Genomic DNA, 21,337 nt, shown 5'->3' on the forward strand with positions numbered 1-21,337 from the left:
ACCAGAACTCAATTGTTCAATTATACTTTTATTCTGTACATGAAATGTAAATGAAGTCATATGGAAGGCACTGTAGTAGACCAGACTTGATGTAAATACTCTTTTTAAGTAGAATGTGAAAAAACACTGTTGCCAGTCTTTAGTTCAAGTATTTTGAAGGGAAAGCAGATCTCTTTCGTTTTAACATTTCATTCATTTACACTTCTAATATTAATATGGTTAGTGGCTCTTTAACAGGAGTTTGGTATATTTCAGGTCAAGTAAATATTTTGATTGAAGAAACAATTTCAAATAAAGGCAACAGTAGTATACCGCTGTTCAAAATTCATAAATCGATAGAGGAAAAACAAATCCAGATACAAACTAAAACTGAGGGAAACATATCAAATATAAGAGAACTACGACACAACAGAGACACTAACTACTATTTTTAATTAACTACCTATTATATCATTAGTTGCTTTTAGGTGTCAGACCACCAATTACTCCCTCCAATTTAGAACATATGTAAAAGTATAGCCATACTCTGACACACATTAGTGCTTTTGATGTCCTTGTTTACTTAAAGTAACCAACAAAATGAAACTTTTAGTGAAAGAGAAATACATTTAACCATTTTGAGCTAAAATTTACTTGTCTATGAGTTTGCATTAAAAATTCAGGATTAATGCACTTCATAGTATATACTAATCTAAGATTTCCAGAAAACCAGGAGTTACTTTGGTAGTACCTGTGTTCCTAAGGTCAGATTTTTCTTATAAGACTTTAAAGGTAGGTTGAAAATAGACACAACGAAAGGTGATACATGTACAATTCAGGATATACCTGGTTTCTATTGAGTTTATCTAAAGGTAAACATTTAGAAAGCTATGCAAATTGCAAAATTTGGTTGAACAGATAGGGAATTTTAATTAACTGACATCTATATCTTCCTCATATGGTCTATAGTGGATAGTTTTCTCAATGGCAATTATACCATACTTTCTTGGTATTTTTATACAAAGGAAATATGTCTTTATAGATCTTAGAAAACAATTTGGATTAGTTACAAAAAAAGAGTACCCATTGGGACCATCATATTAAAAGCCAGTAAAACAAGTTTATCATATACATAAACAGACAATGATTAATAAAATTCAAAACACTTTATTAAGAAAAGGGGATTTTTTCATCACAATTAATAACACATAAAGTAACATTTTGATTTCTAAATAAAAAAACAAAAAACAGTGAATTATCAATGTAAAAGAAATGTTTGACACAACAATCTTTATCCTGATCAATTTAAAACAATTGAAAATTAAACCAATATAATATTATACATATGTAAACATTACACTGTTATGTTCCACATTAAAAAAAAAGAATAACAATGTACAAAAACTACATATACCAATATTTGAACAGCAAAGGCCATCATGTAAGGAACACATTACTATCAGCACTATATAATGACTTGAGGACTAATAAATAAACAAGTTATTAGGAAATACATGTATCATCAAAATAATAATAATAAAACAATATAAAATGTACAATTAATAGTTGTGTAAATAAAATATAAAAAAAGTAGTAACATATTGTCTCCGACAATAAAAATTGAGTCAACAAATTCAGATTCTTTTCCAAATGGTCATCATTGCAAAAGCATTTCCATCTTGGTATGACAACTCTCTTTTTCCAATGTAAACCATACTGAAATATCAAAATAGAATATGGATAACATGTAATAATAAAAAAAAAGATATATGAAGCAATTTTTGTTGTTGCATAACCAACTTTGGTAAAATAAAAAAAAAAAAAAGATATACTGGCCCAAATGAAAGTCATAAATTTAAGAAGACCATAGAAAAAATGTAAGAAACTGGAGCTGAAACCAGAAGCTTCTGAATGATAAATGCTTCCCTACTCTAATATTAGAATGGCTGCTGGTCATCACAAGTTAAAATCTGGTGACAAGTTGTATTTGTAATATGGTTTAGAAAGAGAATGTATGATGTCAGGGAATTATGTCATTAACAATGCCTAGAAAAATAGTGAGAAACAAATCATCAATGGTTTTTCAAACTATGTTTCTTGGCTATACCTCAATAGGAGTAGGTAAGGACCGATTTTGGCCTCAAATTTCAGGTTCATCTGACGAAATATTTTGACCACTTTTTAAACACTTAAGTGTCTATTTCATTTGAATCAATCAGTTTATGTGAAAGATTTTAACTGATTAAGTCATTAAAAACAATCCGATTCAAGCTCAAATATGAAAAATCTATCAAATATGCTGAAAAATGTCACTTTTCAGATGTTTTTTTGTCAAAAATGAAAGTGGCCGCATCAGTGTTCATCCTCAACCTTTATATATGTCATGTATTATAATAAAATACAACTTTCATTTCATTATCAAGGACACGAATGCGGCCACTTTTGTTTTACATGAAAACCGTCTAAGATTTAACTAAAATGCTAGAATTGTGAAGATCTCAGTAATTTAGCATGACTTTATGATGCTAGTACCCAATATATGTGCATTGTATTGTCAAAAACAGCCCATATTTATGTAGCAGAAGCATTCTACTGTCCAATAAATAACTAAAAGTTTACGTTTTAACAATTTTGTAAAACTGCTATATTTTGGGGCCAAAAAGGGGTCTTACTGGACCTACTCCTTTTAGGTTAAACACTCTCTCTTTTGAAAAACTGTTGATAATTTACAATTCTTGAAGGCAGTTTAAAGTGGTGTTCTTAAAAGTTAAAGGTGCTTATTATATATTGATTTTTTGATTTTTAAATGCTAAATATCAAGTGGCAAATGTGTGATGCATATTCAGGAAGAGTACAAAGTAATGCTTTAGGAAGGTTTGCAAAGTTGGTCAAAATGGATGAAAGACCAAAAATTAAGACTGGTACTGGAAAAAAGGGATAACCAGCATTGAAAAGGATTTAATCAACATCCTATACAGTAGCAGTAGTTTACATTATAAAATGTCATTCTATAATTTACTTACTGTCTTTGCAAGCTGACTTGTAGTTTTTCACTTTCCCAATCAGACACAATTAGGACAAGTCCTCCTTCCTTTGTAACTTCCCACAGTCGAGCCAACCATGCTGTCAAATATTCAAACAAATACATATAGCCCGTTCTATCAATTTTCAGAGACTTTAAATATTGATAACAATAAAACAACTGTTTTAATAAATCTGAACTGATTTGAAAACGTAATTCTCTTTTTTTACAATCTTTAGAAAATATTTGACAAAAAAAATCATAGTTTGGAATTTACTGTTTAAGAATCTAATGCATTCTAAGTAATATTTTCAAATGCATACACCACAATGTTGTGATTTGCTTATAACATCCTTAACATTCATATTCAACGAAAGATATTAATTTCCTGCGAAGGAACACACAATGCTTTAGATTCTGAAATGGTGATTTTCAATTTATTGTTTAATCAGCTTCTTTCACTTTATTTCACTGATTCTTTACATTTAATACAAACAATTCTAAGTTACCTTTAGGATTGAGTGTTCTGTCCAAGAAGGTTACAACCGTCATACTATGGCTGTTCACTTCATTTGGTAACCATGTTAACTAAAAAAAAGTAAGTTAAAAGATATTAATAAGTTACATGAATTAAACATCTTTAAAACAAGGCAACAACAAAAAAAACACAATACAGGATTTATTTGAGTATTTACTTCTGAAGTCTATTACTTGATTCAGAATTTTTAAGGGAAAAACAAAAGTATTGTGAAAAACTCATTATAGAGACTCTACATATAAAAAATGACTATAACATTTATAATACCACTTCAAGTTTTAGCGGTCATAGCTAAGCCATTGATTTTTTAAAATTTGGTATTACTGGTTCTGATTTCTTAATGCTTGTTTGAAATATAGTACCTTTGTATCTTTTGTAGTTGAAACAGATTTAAGCCAGAATACTATTAAATTATATAAAGCTTCAAGTTTGAAAACAACATTATGTAATCTACCTTCTGTGAAATGTGGCTATGGTCTATATTTACCTGTTTGAAAACAACATTGTCATATCCCACGCCATCAAACATTGCTACGGCCTGTTGACCATTTGACTTTGTGTATTCTACTTGTTCTCCTTTCTGAAGTTTTAAAGCTGTGTCAATAAATCGACCACCATAATCTATTGCCAAAATCTGTAACGACATATATATAAAAACTTAAAATTAATATTACAGGTCAATCAGTTTCTGAATTATTACAGTTTATCAAATGAGTTGTTTCCCATCTTATTTAGAATGAACTGAATTATCAAAACTTCTTTACAAAAATTTTTTGTGAATGTACGAAAAAAAATCATTATATCTAAACAAATAATTTGTGAGTTAAAAACATACATTTTGAAAGACATTGTGTAGATGCATTGGTCCTATTCCTGTTCCACAACCAATCCAGCACAGTGATTCGTTTCCACTTTCAGTTTTGTATTCTTTACAGAGTCTGGCAATGGCTAGTGGCAATGGATCACGGTAGCCAAATTCCTGCTCGAGGATCCCATATAACTGATGCTTTTCATCATATCCATATTGTTTATTGGTTGTTGGAACTTTCATCACTTTGTGTCCTTCCTCTTCAATTACATATGGGTTTTCTAAAAGAACATTTGGTATTAAGTCTACAAGTGTTATCAAAAACATATAAACTAATTACAATGACTGTATTTTATGTTATCAGACTTTAAAATGTATAACTGTCACCCAGAATTCACGTTCATATAACCAACAGATTTCATATTCGGAGTTATTTCATCTTTTCTCCATACATATTGACTTTATTCTGGAATTTTGAATTCTATCATTTATCAGTACTTCTTATAATGTAAAAATAATTATATCCCAAAAAGTCTGCCAGAGAACAATAGTCACAGTAAATACAACATTAGATGAGAAATAATTGTCACAATAACTTTTATTCAGAAGGATTGGAAACTACTACATATACATTTAAAACTATTTTACATTTTTACAGTTTAGGTGGTACCATACCTTGACTAAAATTAATTTGGCTCGTTTAGTTTCTTAAAATATTGACAAATATTTCTTTGACCTTTGACAAGAATATATAAAATTCAATCAAACTAGTAGTTATTTATTTACCCTGCACACCAATACCCAGGACAAATACTTCGGAGTCTATCAGTCTAGCTGGTAATTCTGCTGTTTCCAGAGATCTAGCTAATCTAAAGCCAGCATGCTGAATAAAATGTCTTCTGAAGGCATATCTAGCAAATCTTGAAGCTTCATCACCAGTCGATATCCAGGAACCCCCCTGTATATAAAGAAATATATATGTTAACAACAGTCTGTACAATAAGTGTATAAAATAGCCAACTGGTACCTAAAGAAACACAAAATGTTGGTACTGAAACCTGTTTCTCATATGACTGACCTATATGTTTTTTATTAATCATCTTTCAAAACTAGAAAAGAGCCAAACTGAAATTCAGCATAGCAACACTTTTACTGTTCAAGACATCTTTTAAAACTATTATTTAAGTCTCTCTTTTGCTGAAACAGAATTCTTAAAATCAAACTAATACTTTGCAGCTTCATATACTTTTTTATGAATGATTTGGTCTGCAGATTCAATAAAAAGACATAAGCATTTTTCTTATCTTAAAAATAAAAAATAAAACATACAAGAATGATGTTATGTCTCCCATCAAAACAAGGTGAGGAAAAATCATCATAGAGGTAATGAGACCTATAGTCATACAGTCCATTGAAATGGTCCTCTGTCCAGTGCCAGACATTCCCATAAACATCATGGAATCCTGCTTCTGTTGCTGGGAACATATTCACAGGCTGTAAAACAAACACAAAAGAAAGGTCATAAGGTATAAATACAAGGTCATCATGTATAATACAAGGTCATCAGATAAAAATACAAGGTCATCAGATAAAAATAGAAGGTCATCAGGTATAAATACAAGTTAAAAGCTTCTCTCTCCAATAAATTTCCTTTTGGTTTTTAATGAAGGCATATTTTCAATTAATACTTTTTTATTATAACATCTACATTTTTTTCACAATACACAAAGATAACAAAAAGACAACTAAACTCACAGTAGACGATCCAAATTTTAAGTTGAGGTTCAAATCTATATTGTCTTGGTAGATAACATCACTTTTTGGGCCGTCGCTTGGTGGAAATTGATCATCTCTTATAACGTTCATCTCAGCTTCAGTAAGTAGTCGATTACCACTGCCCTTCCATGAACAGAAAGCATGAGCTTCATGATAGTTTACCTCTACTGGCCAGTCTAATGGCATGTCCAATACATCAAACATGGCTCTGTATCTGTAGGGATAAAATAAGTAGATGAAGGAGTATACAGAAGAGTCTGTACTAAAATTGTTGCTTCGTGGCTTTGCAAAGTCAAACTGATTTGACCTGGCATTTTGACAATAAAAAAAATGATTAAAAATGTTATTTCATTCTCCTTTTAATAAAAATTTGTACAAGTGTGCTGAGTTTTGATTGGTTGACAGCTTGTATATTTTTTCTTGTATTTAAGCTTATACTTCTTGTTTGCTGTATGATTAGAACAAGGACAAAGATTACAAGTAGTGACTAGAATTGCTAATGTTAGATATTAAAGAGTAGTGTTATAATCAACGTCTTCTTTCCACTTAATACATCTAAACTATTTAAAGAAAAACACAACACAAACTTATGTTGTTGACTAGCTCGAGTACTGCATATTGTGAGCTGCCGATTTAATAAGACAAATGGTCCGAGAACACAATTAATTCGTAGTGCATTTCTTTTAGAACATAAATGAAAATAAAAAAAATCCCACCTGCGCTTTCTCAAAGAAACTTTTACAGTGTGTTGTACTACTTTTGGGACAAATTATATCAAATTTATAGAAAACTTCATCGCCTCTAACTCAAAATATGGCCAATTTTATGTTTAGGGCGTCTTGAAATCTTTTGACAGCTTCCGAAGTGCTCATTTTCAACCTTTTTCAGCTGGACCAAATCACTACTTTCCTTTAAAATTCTGGACCCAAATTTTTTTACAGTGTAATTTCAACCCCCTTCTTGCAATTTGAGGCAGTGAACATGGAGAAATAAATTTGGAAGGGGTATAAAAATTAATGGCAAGTAACCCACTGTCAACACTAGGGACTATATTTGTGAACAACGAAAATCAAGGGACGACAATGGTGGTCTCGGACCTAATAGGGTAGAAAGAGTAGACAAATCTTAAAAAAACTTGGTATGAACAAAGCTTAATGTATTATAACACTACTTACAAAGTTTCATGACAATAGGATGTATATTATAGACATTAAGTTTAGTTCTATACTCATCTTTGCGTGTAAAATTTTGACGTTAAAATTGAAAAATTTCAACTATCAACATTTGGGGCTTTAAAAATTTAAATATTGCAAAAAAATACTTGTTAAATGCCTTAATATATAACTTATCATGTACTAAAAGCAATAGAGTACTCATTTGATTTATCAGACTTGGCATAATTATTCATAAGTCAAATTTATATGAGCCTGCGCCTAAAAATTCAGGTTTTTCAATGAAGTGGAGCCTTACATGAAGATGTAATATTTTCCAGCAATTTTAAATTTGTGAAGCTTTTTGGTTATAAATAATCCTTACATATGTATTTAAAGTACTTTAAATGGAAAGAAAAGTTACAAATAACATATCATATTAGTTTAAAAGGGTCTTAGGCCAAGTAAGACTGGAAAAAATTTAGGGTCAATTAAGGCCGTGCCACATATTTACATTTAAAAATGCATATTGAGGCTATAAAAAATAAAAATGTGTGTCTTTTTTATCATTTCTATACTCATGTGACATGATACAACAAATCTGAGCACAAAAAGACTCTTGCAAATAACTTTTCTTACAAGCAGTATGGGCTGAAACAAAGATTTTTGCCTTTTTAGGGAAAAACTTTCATGCAATTTATTCTCAACAGGCTTATATTTAAACCACTTGCTATCCTACAGAAGAAAAGAAATATAGTATGTGAAATGGAACAGGTACAATAGACATTGTAAAGTGCATTTGATACAAATTTAGTGAAGTCTCTAATATGGACATCAAATTTTATATACCAAGCTCCCCACTATTGCCTTCATCCAAACAAGGCGTTAGACAAGGGTCATTCATACAACACATTTTGCACATTTTATCTGAGATAAACTTCTTTTCTGTAGATTCAGAGTTCATAAATAAGTAAAAGAAGCAGGTAAAGGCATAGAAACACAAATATTGACACATAAAAACCTGTCAGATAGAAAGTCAGGATGCCATTTATGCATCAATATTGAAAAAGTTATAAAATGCCTATTTTGACCATAAAATGTCAAAATTGGTCGTTTTGGCAGAAATTCTATAAAATAAAAGTTTAAATCCTTTAGTTTCATGCTATTTGACAAGTTGACACCATCAAATCATTTAGGGAAGTTGCCAGAGTACAAATTCTATATTTACAGATTTCACCTCTTAGGTCCGAGAACACAATTAATTCGTAGTGCATTTCTTTTAGAACATAAATGAAAATAAAAAAAATCCCACCTGCGCTTTCTCAAAGAAACTTTTACAGTGTGTTGTACTACTTTTGGGACAAATTATATCAAATTTATAGAAAACTTCATCGCCTCTAACTCAAAATATGGCCAATTTTATGTTTAGGGCGTCTTGAAATCTTTTGACAGCTTCCGAAGTGCTCATTTTCAACCTTTTTCAGCTGGACCAAATCACTACTTTCCTTTAAAATTCTGGACCCAAATTTTTTTACAGTGTAATTTCAACCCCCTTCTTGCAATTTGAGGCAGTGAACATGGAGAAATAAATTTGGAAGGGGTATAAAAATTAATGGCAAGTAACCCACTGTCAACACTAGGGACTATATTTGTGAACAACGAAAATCAAGGGACGACAATGGTGGTCTCGGACCAAATGATCTATATAAACATATCATACACTATACAATGTGAAAACAATAACATCATTGTTCAACAAAAATATATACTCATCAATGTTGACCTTTTGTATTAAAATAACTGAATAAATGAATGTTTCGTGGCCGCCCAGGAAAAACCCTTTTAGGAAACCTGTGTCCTTTTGTCCATGCCAACGGAACTCTAAGTGTTGGACCTCACTTATCAAATGAGAAAAAGAAAAACATAATTTTGTTTGTAAATATCGAAATAGAAAAAAAAGCGAGTCATTAGGACTCAAGGGCTATGAAAATTTTTGGTACAAAAGTCTAAATACGATTACGTTTGTATAGCCAATCAACCTACATAAAAATCAATATATTTATCAAATACAAAATTATGCAAAGCTTTTTTCCTTAAAAAACCCTTAAAAATACGATGTTCACAGTACGAAGTACAGGCTAGAATTAAACTATATAAAACAGTCACTTTACAACCTAATTTTTTGGCGCCAAAAATTCCTACGCCTACATGTACATGTATTACACATGCGCAAGAAGACAATCAATTCCCGTTATACTTATGTGCCTCGGGAATTTTTTATTCTCAGTAAGCCTTCAAATCATATCAATTAAAGAATTAAAGAATCTATATTTTTTATACTAACATTGAAGATGTAAACAGGGCTTCAAGTATATAGAAGAAGATATTTGCATATATTTGAGACAGAGAAGTTTAGTGAACTTTCAGGGATTCTCAAAGACCAACTCTTATAGCATTATCTGTCAACCTTATGTCTAAGCAGATAGTATTTTCCCTCATTTTGTTAATTTAGAGATATTGATGTATTTTAACCAATCAAATTGAGTCTTTGACCCATTTATATATTAAGATGTCTTCTTTCAGTTACATACTTGTACACTGTTCCTCCACGATTAAAACCATTGGTGTGTCCATTGGTCACTCCATTGCTTTGCCCATTGGTCACTCCATTGCTTTGTCCATTGGTCACTCCATTATTTTGTCCATTGGTCACTCCATTGTTTTGTCCATTGGTAAGTCCATTGCTTTGTCCATTGGTCACTCTATTGCTCTGTCCATTGGTCACTCCATTAGTGGTTGTCAGTTCAGTATTGAAGTGACAATGTGAATATGAAGACAGAGCAGCTCCACAACCACCTTTACAACCTAAACATAGAAGTAGAAAAACATAATTCAACAGAGTTTGAATTCAATTAATATACCGGTATATAATTCAAATATGGTCGAAATAGCAAGTAAGATAGTGGTTAGTGTCATGTAAATCATATTACACCAGTTTTTTCCCCTAAGGAATATGATATTCATTATTTCTAAAAAAAATAAGCTAAACTGAGAAAAACTAGTATCTCTAGATTAATAAGCTAAAGCAGACAAATCATTCTCCAAACATTTACATAAAATGAGGTACACATCTTCAATGTATAAACAAAAACTAAGATAGATTGAGAGTTGTGAGAAAATTTTTCAACCATTACTCATCTGGTAAAAAAAACCCAACTTTACCAACACTGACACCAAACAAATACTGGTAAGCTGGAAACAGAGCCGTTCTGAAAACTTTACGTACCATTATCACACACCCAGAATGCTGGATGCTCAGCATGTCTATATAGTTTCCAGCCCCATCCTTCTTCTGTCCACAGATTTTTCTTACTGTAGCCTTCATCGTGTACGAATTCTAAATATTCCCTGTTGGTCACTAAATATTTGGATGCCTCAAATGCTGGAACTCTATATATAAATCAAAAGTGTGTATTACAACTGATGGTAGAAAAGCTAAAACAGGGGACTGTTATATCTAGTACTTAATTTATATAATATTTCAAAACCATTTATTTTAAGATGCATCACATCTCCTGATTGGCTGACGTCACTTTAAAATAACCCAGCTACGCCGGTTATTCATTATGTACCACATTTTTTGATATTTCTTCATAGACAGAAAAAAATATAACACTACTCTGTTGCCTATTGACTCTATATATAAATCAAAAGTGTGTATTACAACTGATGGTAGAAAAGCTAAAACAGGGGACTGTTATATCTAGTACTTAATTTATATAATATTTCAAAACCATTTATTTTAAGATGCATCACATCTCCTGATTGGCTGACGTCACTTTAAAATAACCCAGCTACGCCGGTTATTCATTATGTACCACATTTTTTGATATTTCTTCATAGACAGAAAAAAATATTACACTACTCTGTTGCCTATTGACTCACCCCCCCCCCCCCCCCCCCCCCCCTTAATGAAATTATTGATGCAAATGCAGAAAAAGTAAATGTGCATTATGTACGATGAAGAAATTATTATTGATTTATCAAAAATATGAAAATCTTTAATGCCTTAATACAGATATTAGGGTAAATAAAACATATAAATCATTGAATTCACCATTATAAAAAGCGTTTTAGAAGAAACAATTATCTTGTACAGATGGCTACACTTTTACAAACCTTGAAGTTTCTTCTCCATATTCATTATCCCATCCATAAGAGGGAAAATCATCTGGTTTCCCATAAGTTACCTCCCTTTCCTCAACTCGGATCATTGGATTGGACATCACTGGTTCACCTAAGAAATAACAAACACATCAAATTAACAATTTTCTTCCATTTCTATTGTAAAATTCAAAATAAGGGAGGGAACTCAATTAAAGAAGACAAGAATGGCTAAGATTTTGTTTGTTACCATGGCTAAAACATCTAAATCAAAATACTATTGTAAACTGGTGTCCTTTTTAATTCAAAACATAACTTCTTAATAAGTATAGAACAAAAGTTTTGGTTTTACAAATACTTAAGAAAGATATATAACCCTATATTTAACAAATCAAAAACTCAATATTTAAATGATTATTCCTTTGTAAACTATTTTTTTATTGATTCAGAAAGCTGCTTTTTTATGTAAATTCTGATGCAAGAATGTTTTCCTAAAATGATATTACTTTGTTTTTGAGAAAACATAAAATGTTAAAGCATGTTCAATGATAAGCTTCATAAGCTGGAAAAGGTACAAAAATGATACAGTACATGTATATAAAAAAATATTTAATGAAAATTTTGTGTAATCTATGTTTATTCCCAGAAGAATATATAAATCAATTTCTTAATAACATGCTCTGCAGGTTTAATGTATTAAAAATTTAAAATTAATTTTAATAATTACTATATTTCATTGGTCCATATACCCATCCATCTGGTTTAGTTACCATATCAACAGGCAGTTGACGGATCAGAACAGAAGATGTTTCTAAATGTATCCTTTCATGTTCCATCCCCATCAATAGTCCCCACTGAAATATAAAACTTAAATTAAAACTTACCCATAAACTTTGTATTTACCTTACTCCATCTTCTTAAAATTACCTCCCTTTATTTGTTCTTTCTTTTAAATTCTTTTATGTGTAGTGACAAAACATGCTATGTTGTAACTTTTTGTTCACTAGTTGTCTCCCTTTAATATGTTAAATATTAACATACCCAAGGACTCTCCTTTGAGATAGGCAGCACAAAAAGTATGTCATTTTAATGCTCATATTTCATAAATATAGTACCTCCCTTTATTTAGCCAAATATAAACCTACCCATGGACTCTCCTTTGTTATAGGCAGCACAAGTGGTGTGTCTTGTATCATTTTGATGATGATATTCCTTACAGTTCTACGATAGTCCATAACTTCATTTACTGATGGCCATTTATAACTCCCACCCATACGATAATTCTCCTGTAAAGAAAAAGCAAAAAACATTTTAACATTAGATTTGTATGAACAAAGCCCATTGAAACACAACTATTCAAATGAGATAAAACAGTAAAACACTATGAAAATGAATACCCAAAACAAGAATGTGTCCCTAGTAAACAGATGCCCCATCCGCACTATTATTTTCTAAGTTCAGTGGACCGTGAAAATGGGGTAAAAACTCTAATTTGGCATTAAAATTGTTTCAAGTTGATTGGACTTCAACTTTATCAAAAACTACCTTGACCAAAAACTTTAACCTGAAACTGGCACTTCCATTTCCTATGTTCAGTTGACTGTGAAATTTGGGTCAAAATTCTAATTTGGCTTTAAAATTAGAAATATCATATTATTAGGAACATGTGTACTAAAAGAAAATGACCAGACCTGGACATCACAATGGTTTTAAAATGATAGCAAGCTCTAAATAACCTTTGTTCTAAATAAGTTTACGAAAACTATCTAGCAAATGTTTGAAAGGTTTTCTTTACTGACCAGTTTATTGTGAAGGAGAAACGCCTACACTATTGATCTATTGATAAAAATCTCTGCTTCTGATCCCTCCAACTCACCATCTGGGGACAATAAAATGTCTATAAATTCTTAAAGCTTGATATACTATTGTCAACATTAAGCAATTAAAACATGGAAGATTAAATTACAGCAAAATGCATTGATTATGTAGGTAAAAGTAATACCTTTGTCTAGCTTGCTTACTAGCTGAACCTTGAAGTCCTTATAAGGTTAAGTATACATGTACCTTTAAGAGAAGACTAGTCCGACAGATAACCAATCTATATGTCTGTAGCACTAGAGTACTGGGAAAGGAGGATAGTATACTTTACCTAATTATGACTTCATGGTTCAGCTAGCAAGCAAGCTAGACAAGGATATTACCTTTACCTACAAACTCGATGCATTTTTCTGTAAATAGAACTTACAGTGTCATCCCAAGACATCTCATCAACACCGGTCTCAAACATTGTCTCAAATTCTAAGTTAACTCTCTCCTGAAAAGATAAAAAAAACATCATAACCCGTCCAAAACATTGTCTCAATTTCTAAGTTAACTCTTTCCAAAAAAAGATAAAAATACATCATCACCTGCCTCAAGCATAGTTTCAAATTCTATGTTAACTTTTTCATATTCATAGTGCCATAGCTTTCAGTATTAAATTCTGCAACTTCATAGCAAGTTTGTGTTATGTTCTTTATCATGACTTTCGCAGAAAAAAATAAACATATCTTTAATTGCATATGTGAACGCACTGATTCCTAAAATGTGGTTAATACAAAAACAGGTTCTTCTGATCTGAGCATCAGGGCAAATATGACTACCTTTTTGAATTTCATATATTATTTTTTTTATTTTCAAAGAAATGTTCAAGGGTTCTACAGTAATCCAAAGTCCTTAAGCTTATTAAACAATATTTTACTTATTAACAAAATTACAGCTATATGTAGGAACTAATTTGTTTAAAATATGTACTACCAGGTACTTTCTTGTATGCTGTTTCTGACCCAGCAGCATTAGTGGTTCTTTACCTATTATTAATGTAACAGAACAGTTGACTTAATATTTTTCTAGATGCATTTTTACTGTTTTCCTATTTGTGATAATACAACTCTAGTCCTTAGTCATGTAAGAGATATACCTTCAATAGTCCACTTAGAACCAGCTTGTTGACGTATACAACTGATGTATGACAGAAGTAGAAAATCAATGGTAGTCGTAGGCGATCTGGACATTTGTAGAAAATGTCGTCCTCTGAAATATATATTGAATTGTGTCAAATACAGTCTAATTTATACTAGTTACAAATAAAAAATTGTCATTTAGAACCCTACTGTAAGCAATTCTTTATATGTAGAATCCTATTATTCTCTATTTTTTTCTATTTTACTTGATTCTTTATTTGTTTGCCCTTTATTCTCTTTTTTTGGCCATTAGCTTAAATGTTTTGCTTTCATAGGGCTAGTAATGGACATCTTGCACTATGTAACAATATACAGGATTTTCAGGGGGAAAATAATGCAAATTGAAAAACAGATAAATTTTTCATATGTCAATTCAACAGGAGAATATACTATGAACATACAAAATGATACAGTGAATGTTTGTATCAGTGCGTGTGATCTATGTTACATTAAAATGTACCAGATATTTAACTTGTGACATGTGGTAGCTAGGTATGATAAGACTTCAAGGTCCAAATAACTTAATATTGATCCTCTATCTAGTACACATGGATAAGATTCTTAAAGTACAGGACAAAAATTCATAATGAGATAAAGATTTACTAATAAAATGTGTCTAAAGCCACTCTAACCATATTAAATAATGCCTTGTGGACAGACTCTATTTTCTGTAGATGTTTGAACCATTGATGTCAAAGTGACTTTTTTTAATTTAGAGTTATCTCCCATTATTGCCTTTCTGAACAAAGTATTGACAACAATATGTAACAAAATGTAAAAAACAATGAAAAAAAAATTAATTTTAAAGAAAATTTTATATGCATTTGAAAATGTATTGGATATTGATTTTGACTCCCTGTGCATGCTTTTCATATAATGGTGCTGCTCTTATACAGATTAAATTTATTTTAATTTCAACCTTTTATTATGGCATCTTTCACTTCACCCCACAAGGTTTAATTCCAATCAAGAAAAGTTTCTTTTACGTACTAGGCCTAAAATTATCTCTTTTTCTTAGACTAGATAATCAAGCAATTTTGAAAACATACACACTGCATACTATTTATACAACTACCTTGTAGAGATAAAACTAGAGGCTCTAAAGAGCCTATGTCGCTCACCTATGTGCATATTGAACAAAGGACACAGATGAATTCACGACAAAATTGTGTTTGGTGATGGTGATATGTTTGTAGATCTTACTTTACTGAACATTCTTGGTGCTTACAATTATCTCTTTCTATAATGAACTTGGACCAGTAGTTACAGTGGGAAATATTTTGTAAAAAAAAACTGAATTTATGAAAATTGTAAAAAATTGACTATTAAGGGCAATAACTCCTTAAGGGCTCAATTGACCATGTTAGTCATGTTGACTAATTTTTAGGTCTTACTTTGCTGTACATTATTGCTGTTTACAGTTTATCTCTATCTATAATAATATCCAAGATAATAACCAAAAGCTGCAAAATTTTCTTAAAATTACAAATTCAGGGGCAGCAACCTAACAAACAGTTGTCTGATTCATCTGATATGTCACTGCAGATAGATCTTGACCTGATAAACAATATTACCCCTTGTCAGATTTGCTCTTAATGCTTTGGTTTCAGAGATATAAGCAAAAATCTACATTTTACCCCTATGTTCTATTTTTAGCCATGGCAGCTATCTTGGATGGTGTGCCGGGTCACCAGACACATTTTTTTAACAAGATACCCCAATGATGATTGTGGCCAAGTTTGGTTAAATTTGACCCAGTAGTTTCAGAGGAGAAGATTTTCGTAAAAGTTAACGACGATGATAGACGACGATGGACAACGGATGTCAAATGATGAGAAAAGCTCACTTGGCCCTATAGGCCAGGTGAGCTTAGATATAAATAAAGTTTGGGTACAATTCCTGTAATGAGATGATGATAGACAAAGTTTGGATAATTAGCTTCCAGAGATAAAACATACAAAGTTTGGATAAAATTACCTTTCAGTGATAAAAGCAGACAAAGTTTGGATAAAATTACCTTTCAGTGATAAAAGCAGACAAGGTTTGGCTACAATTCCCTTTGAGAGATAAAATCAGACAAAGTTTGGCTACAATTACCTTTCAGAGATGGAAACATACAAAGTTTGGATATACATATGTAATTGCCTTTCAGAAATAAAAACAGACAAAGTTTGGATACAAATAGGACTTTCTGGGATGAAAACAGACAGATATTGGATACAATTACCTTTCAAAGATAAAAACAAAAAAGTTTGGATACAATTACCTTTTAGTGATAAAAACAGACAAAGTTTGGATACAAATACCTTTCAGAGAAAAAATAGACATGCTATGGATACAATTACCTTTCAGAGATAAAAACAGACTCTCGTTCAGCTCATAACTGTTCTCAAAATAGTCTTGCAACTGTCTGAAATATGGTTTCCATTAAAATGCTTGCATACAAATTTCTAAATACTGTGGACTCATTTATTTTCATGGGTACCAATTTTCGTGGATGAACGAAAACTTGTATGTTCGTGGACATTTAATTTCATGGTTTTGTCTAAGTCTTCAAACAAGCCTTTAGAAAATTTGTCATTCGTAGAACATTTATTTTCATTATTCACTTATACCCACGAAATCCATGAAAAATGGCATCCAACGAGTAATAATTAATCCACAGTAAGGTCAAAGATCTCAGATATTGGTTTTCATGGTGTTTAAAAAAAAGGCAAGTAAATGGAGCCTGAATATAAACTGCAAACAGATTTTATAAGTTTAGGCAATGACATAGTTCAAAAGTGATTCATGCTTAATATAGTGCTGCATTTTTCGAATTTTAAAATGTTGAATTTTACAAAATCTGCTTTCAGTTTAATTTTGAAAGTTAACATCATTGGGAGTAACATAACCAATTTTTTTCTGTACATCTATATGAATTTTGCCATGTTTATCATGTTTCAATTGTGTCATATACCTCAAAATGGTATCTAATTGAATGAGGATTTTTACTATTATTATCAACCTGAGGTTTCACAGAATACTGGTGTTCAAATGATGACAAAGGTTTCAAAGCAATTTCATTAACACATAAGATGGACAAATTGCTTATTGACAAAAACTACTCTTGTTTTCCAGCAATAATGTTTGTTTATTTTTCTTATATATATTTCAACTTTCATTGTTTGTGTTTTGATAAATCTTGTGTAGTTTGCTTGTTCTCATTTCTTCTTTGTTCAATTGTACATTTGATTTGCCTTATCTTATAAAACCAGTGTAACAGCTTTCAGAATTTGATGAATGCAACCATGCCTGAGGCTGTTGTGTATTCTGATAAAAACATCAAATCTTGACCATGCATTATCTTAAATTCAGAACAAATTCTACTTTTGTGTTTGATGTTTACATTTTTCAGAGTTTCTAATGCTTTCCAATTCTGCATATATATCTTGGTAGATCAGATGAATTGACAGTGAAAAGTTTGGCGTGCCACTTCTCACTTGTGATCAGTATCTTAATGTTTAAACCAACTTCTGACCAATTGCCCAAAAAGGCAATCGTTTTTTTTATTGTTGTGTCTTTAAATCTTTTAATCTACTTACTGTTTAGTACAACAAGATAAATCTGGTGGTTTTAAAGACTGAAAATTCTCTTTTCCTGTAAGTACTGAAGTTTTCATTGTTATCTCCCTTTAAGGCTTACGGCGATGTAAATGAAACAAGACGCAGCACCTGTTAATAAAATATCAGGAATGTAAATAAATATCATTTCAATTCTCAATTTTAATCATGAGCCACTTCAATCAATTTAAACAGCTAGGATATCAAGTGCTTCATCTATATTAGAAATTGTAAAAATATATATCTAATTATATCTATGAATAAAAGTTGGTGTGATCTATGAGAAAGAATTCCAACAACACAACAAATCTATAAAAGGTCTTGCCAAATATCTCCCTTTTTTTTATTTCAATAAAATATCTTTTGACAAGAAACATACCTTATAAATATAATTATACCTAATATAAATATAAGAAGATGCAGTATGATTCCAAATGAGATAATTATTCACCAAAGTTCCAACGAAGTGGATATAAGCAATAATAGGCCTTAAAAGATCGTAAACAATGAGACAAACCAATACTGCTTAGTCAGCTATAAAAGGTCCTGACATGAAATGTGGAAGAATTCAGACATGAAAACTAACAGCCTTATTTATAACAATACAATTTCATAAAAAAAATATGACAGACATAAAGTAACTACATATTAAGAAGACCCACTGAATATCTTGCTTCTAAAAAATTAAAACTCATTATCAATTTCAAGCCAAATAAGTACTTTCCTTGATTTACCTTTAACTTGGGACATGCAAATAAGAAATATGCCATTATGTGGGTGGTTAAACATGTTTGTGTGCACTCAAGCCTCCACTAACCTAGGATATTGGTGTAGCATCACTATATAAACAGACTGTGTCCAATTGATATATATCAATGAAGTCCTTTATAAAATGCAAAAAAAATTAAGAAATATGCTAAAACACATATACTTACAAAACTTGTTATACATTGAGTTGAAGATTGAAGATACATGTATCTATTAATTAACCCCCCCCCCCTTTTTTTTTTAATTTAATTTTTGGTTATTGGCATTATGTTCAGCTTTATACTTGCTTTAACGCTTTGGAACGTTTGGGTTATATTATCATAGAACATTTATATAATCTTCATCTATCGAAACAGATGTCCCAAAACCTCAACCCAAAACAAATTCATCCTACTCATTACTTGAAATATCGTTTAAAATGGGGGAGGGTTGGAGAGTTTTTTCTGCAAAATCATTATCTTTACTTCCTTAACATCCAGTATATCAATATCAAATTTAAATTTAAATATTCAAATGGTAAATCCCTTGCGAATGAGATAATTTAGTTCTCATTGTGCCGTGAAAACAAGTATAACCCTAATACACTAATATTGATTCTACATCAGTCCAGATGAACTTACCTGGCTGACGTTTCCTCGATAATAATATATTCACTGTTATTCTTATTATATATATCCATGTTCACTTATGGATTTTCCCGACACACCTCCGTGGATTGACCAATGTAAATGCAATATACGGACACGCCTCCAAAATCAAGACACGTGAGAACAGGTGACAAGTTGCACGTTTCGTAACTATATTGCCTTGTCATTTGTCTTGACCTTACGACCTCAAGGCTACGACTGTACTTAAAATGACTATGCTTATTTTTTTCTCAATTTAATTCATATTTCGGAAAGCAATGAGTCTTGACAATAATCTGTATACATGGTCTACGGATTATTTACACATGACCGTTATCCAGGTTGTTTGGAGGGACAATTAATAGAATTACCGCATAGATTAACAATACCATAAGAGTACATGCATCATGTAAATAGATATACGATTAATCTGTTATATTGCAAGGGCGGATGTCGAGGAATATGAAAAATATACTACACACAAACATCCAATTGTTTCTTGTTATTTAAAACCATACAATTCCCGAAATCAAATAATTTTAAGATAACAACTTTTCGATGTCATTTGTCATAGTGACTTTCAAAAAAAAAAAGTCTCATGATATGTGGCTGTAATCGACGTTTTGTTTAGTAACATCTTTAAATAGTATCCAAATCCTTGATAATATATACCGACAGAGACATATAATATAAGCTGAGACTACTATAACACATTTGTTATAGCAAGGATTTGTATAGTAAAATCCTTGGTTATAGTAGTGTTAGAAGTTATATTGATAATGGGATAAATAAAAAATTTGTAAATATCCAATTTGGATCATGTGGAGTAAAACAAAATAACATACTCAATTAATAATACTTAGAACATACTCACCCGGCCCTTCTCGTCCAATGGAAAGTCAGTTTTCCCCCCTCTAATTTTCAAAGCACATTGTTTTCCATGCACTATGAAATGCTATTCATGAATGACTTTTCATTGTCAGTTAATTATGAAAGTGAACTCTTAATAACTGCACTAATGATTTTTTTTCTATCAAGAAAACAATGCCAGACAAAGATTTTTTTTCGGAAAAAAACACAATACATGTAAATTTATCAATAAAAAGTGAGCATTAACGTTGAATGGTCTGAATTTAAATATTTACACAGAGAGTTTTATATTTATAGAAAAAGTCAAATTTCAAAAAAGGAGATTTATATAACATTGTGTTGCTTTTTGAAGTAACAAAATCTCAAGATATATAAGTAATAAATTTTATCTGAAGCAGAAAAAAACCAATTTATCCATTCGGTCCTCACAAACTATGTCCGAGCCTTTTCATTCCATCCATTGAAATGATGATAACCTATGTTTTACATTTAGTTAATTATAAAAGTGAACTCTTAATTAGGTTTGAATATTACAATGGGAAAGGATAATTTTGTAAGGTCACTCGAAAGTGTGAATATGTTCTAAATTAGTTAGGCAATACTTGGTCATGTTTTATGAAGCGGAAGCGCTTCATACAAAATGTACTTCGGCCAACGCTTTTACATCCCACGGTCATCCCAAGATGTCGGATGAAAAATTAGGCCAGTATCTGTATTGTCTGTTACAGTGTTTCTATATAATTTTTTTTACAAAGGAGACATTGATACGATGTAAATTTATTAAAGATTCATACGGAAATCACAAATTACTTCCGAGAAATGAGCATGAAACAGGAAATTCGATTTTAAAAAATCGCTAAGATGACCGTAACAGAATCTGCAATTCATAACAAGAGTGACCGTAATTGTCTAAAAGATGACCGTAATGTATAAAGGATGACCGTAATTTCTAAATGATGACCGTAACTTTTAAAGATTGATCGTCAATTCTAAAAAATATCCGTATTTGTATAACTACCTTTTTTGTATCA

At 31.0% G+C, this 21,337-nt stretch overlaps 2 protein-coding genes across 6 annotated transcripts in view; one reads left to right on the forward strand and one right to left on the reverse strand.

Moving 5' to 3' along the window:
* Window positions 1-21,337, forward strand: part of LOC139501816 (uncharacterized) — a 61,972-nt gene that overhangs the window by 18,649 nt on the left and 21,986 nt on the right. The gene's annotated exons all lie outside the window — the stretch shown is intronic.
* LOC139501787 (uncharacterized) lies at window positions 1,131-21,082 on the reverse strand. 4 transcript variants are annotated; one of them, XM_071290999.1, is made up of 18 exons: window positions 20,971-21,082; window positions 18,025-18,197; window positions 16,786-16,850; window positions 14,398-14,510; window positions 13,684-13,752; window positions 12,584-12,724; window positions 12,166-12,292; window positions 11,454-11,571; window positions 10,561-10,724; window positions 9,866-10,139; window positions 6,103-6,337; window positions 5,677-5,841; window positions 5,134-5,305; window positions 4,375-4,628; window positions 4,027-4,173; window positions 3,511-3,589; window positions 3,003-3,102; window positions 1,131-1,695 (listed from the first exon to the last, which is right to left on the reverse strand). In XM_071290999.1, the coding sequence occupies exons 2-18, from the start codon at window positions 18,099-18,101 to the stop codon at window positions 1,614-1,616; spliced, it is 2,382 nt and encodes a 793-aa protein (XP_071147100.1). In that variant the 5' UTR covers window positions 18,102-18,197; window positions 20,971-21,082; the 3' UTR covers window positions 1,131-1,613. The 4 variants fall into 4 exon arrangements, with proteins under 4 accessions (XP_071147100.1, XP_071147091.1, XP_071147117.1 ...); XM_071290990.1 differs by lacking the exon at window positions 20,971-21,082 and adding an exon at window positions 19,431-19,605 and having other exon boundaries at window positions 18,025-18,153; XM_071291016.1 differs by lacking the exon at window positions 16,786-16,850 and having other exon boundaries at window positions 20,971-21,057.

Source organism: Mytilus edulis, chromosome 1 (assembly GCF_963676685.1).
Source record: "Mytilus edulis chromosome 1, xbMytEdul2.2, whole genome shotgun sequence".
NCBI lineage: Eukaryota > Metazoa > Mollusca > Bivalvia > Mytilida > Mytilidae > Mytilus > Mytilus edulis.

Excerpts from the sequence above, each read along its gene's own strand:
- LOC139501787 (XM_071290999.1), bottom strand. The coding sequence starts at position 18,101 with ATGAAAACTTCAGTACTTACAGGAAAAGAGAATTTTCAGTCTTTAAAA. Across the intron at positions 10,140-10,560 it reads ATTCTGGGTGTGTGATAATG|GTTGTAAAGGTGGTTGTGGA; the intron begins GTACGTAAAGTT and ends TTCTATGTTTAG. Across the intron at positions 6,338-9,865 it reads CGTGGAGGAACAGTGTACAA|ATACAGAGCCATGTTTGATG; the intron begins GTATGTAACTGA and ends TTATCCCTACAG.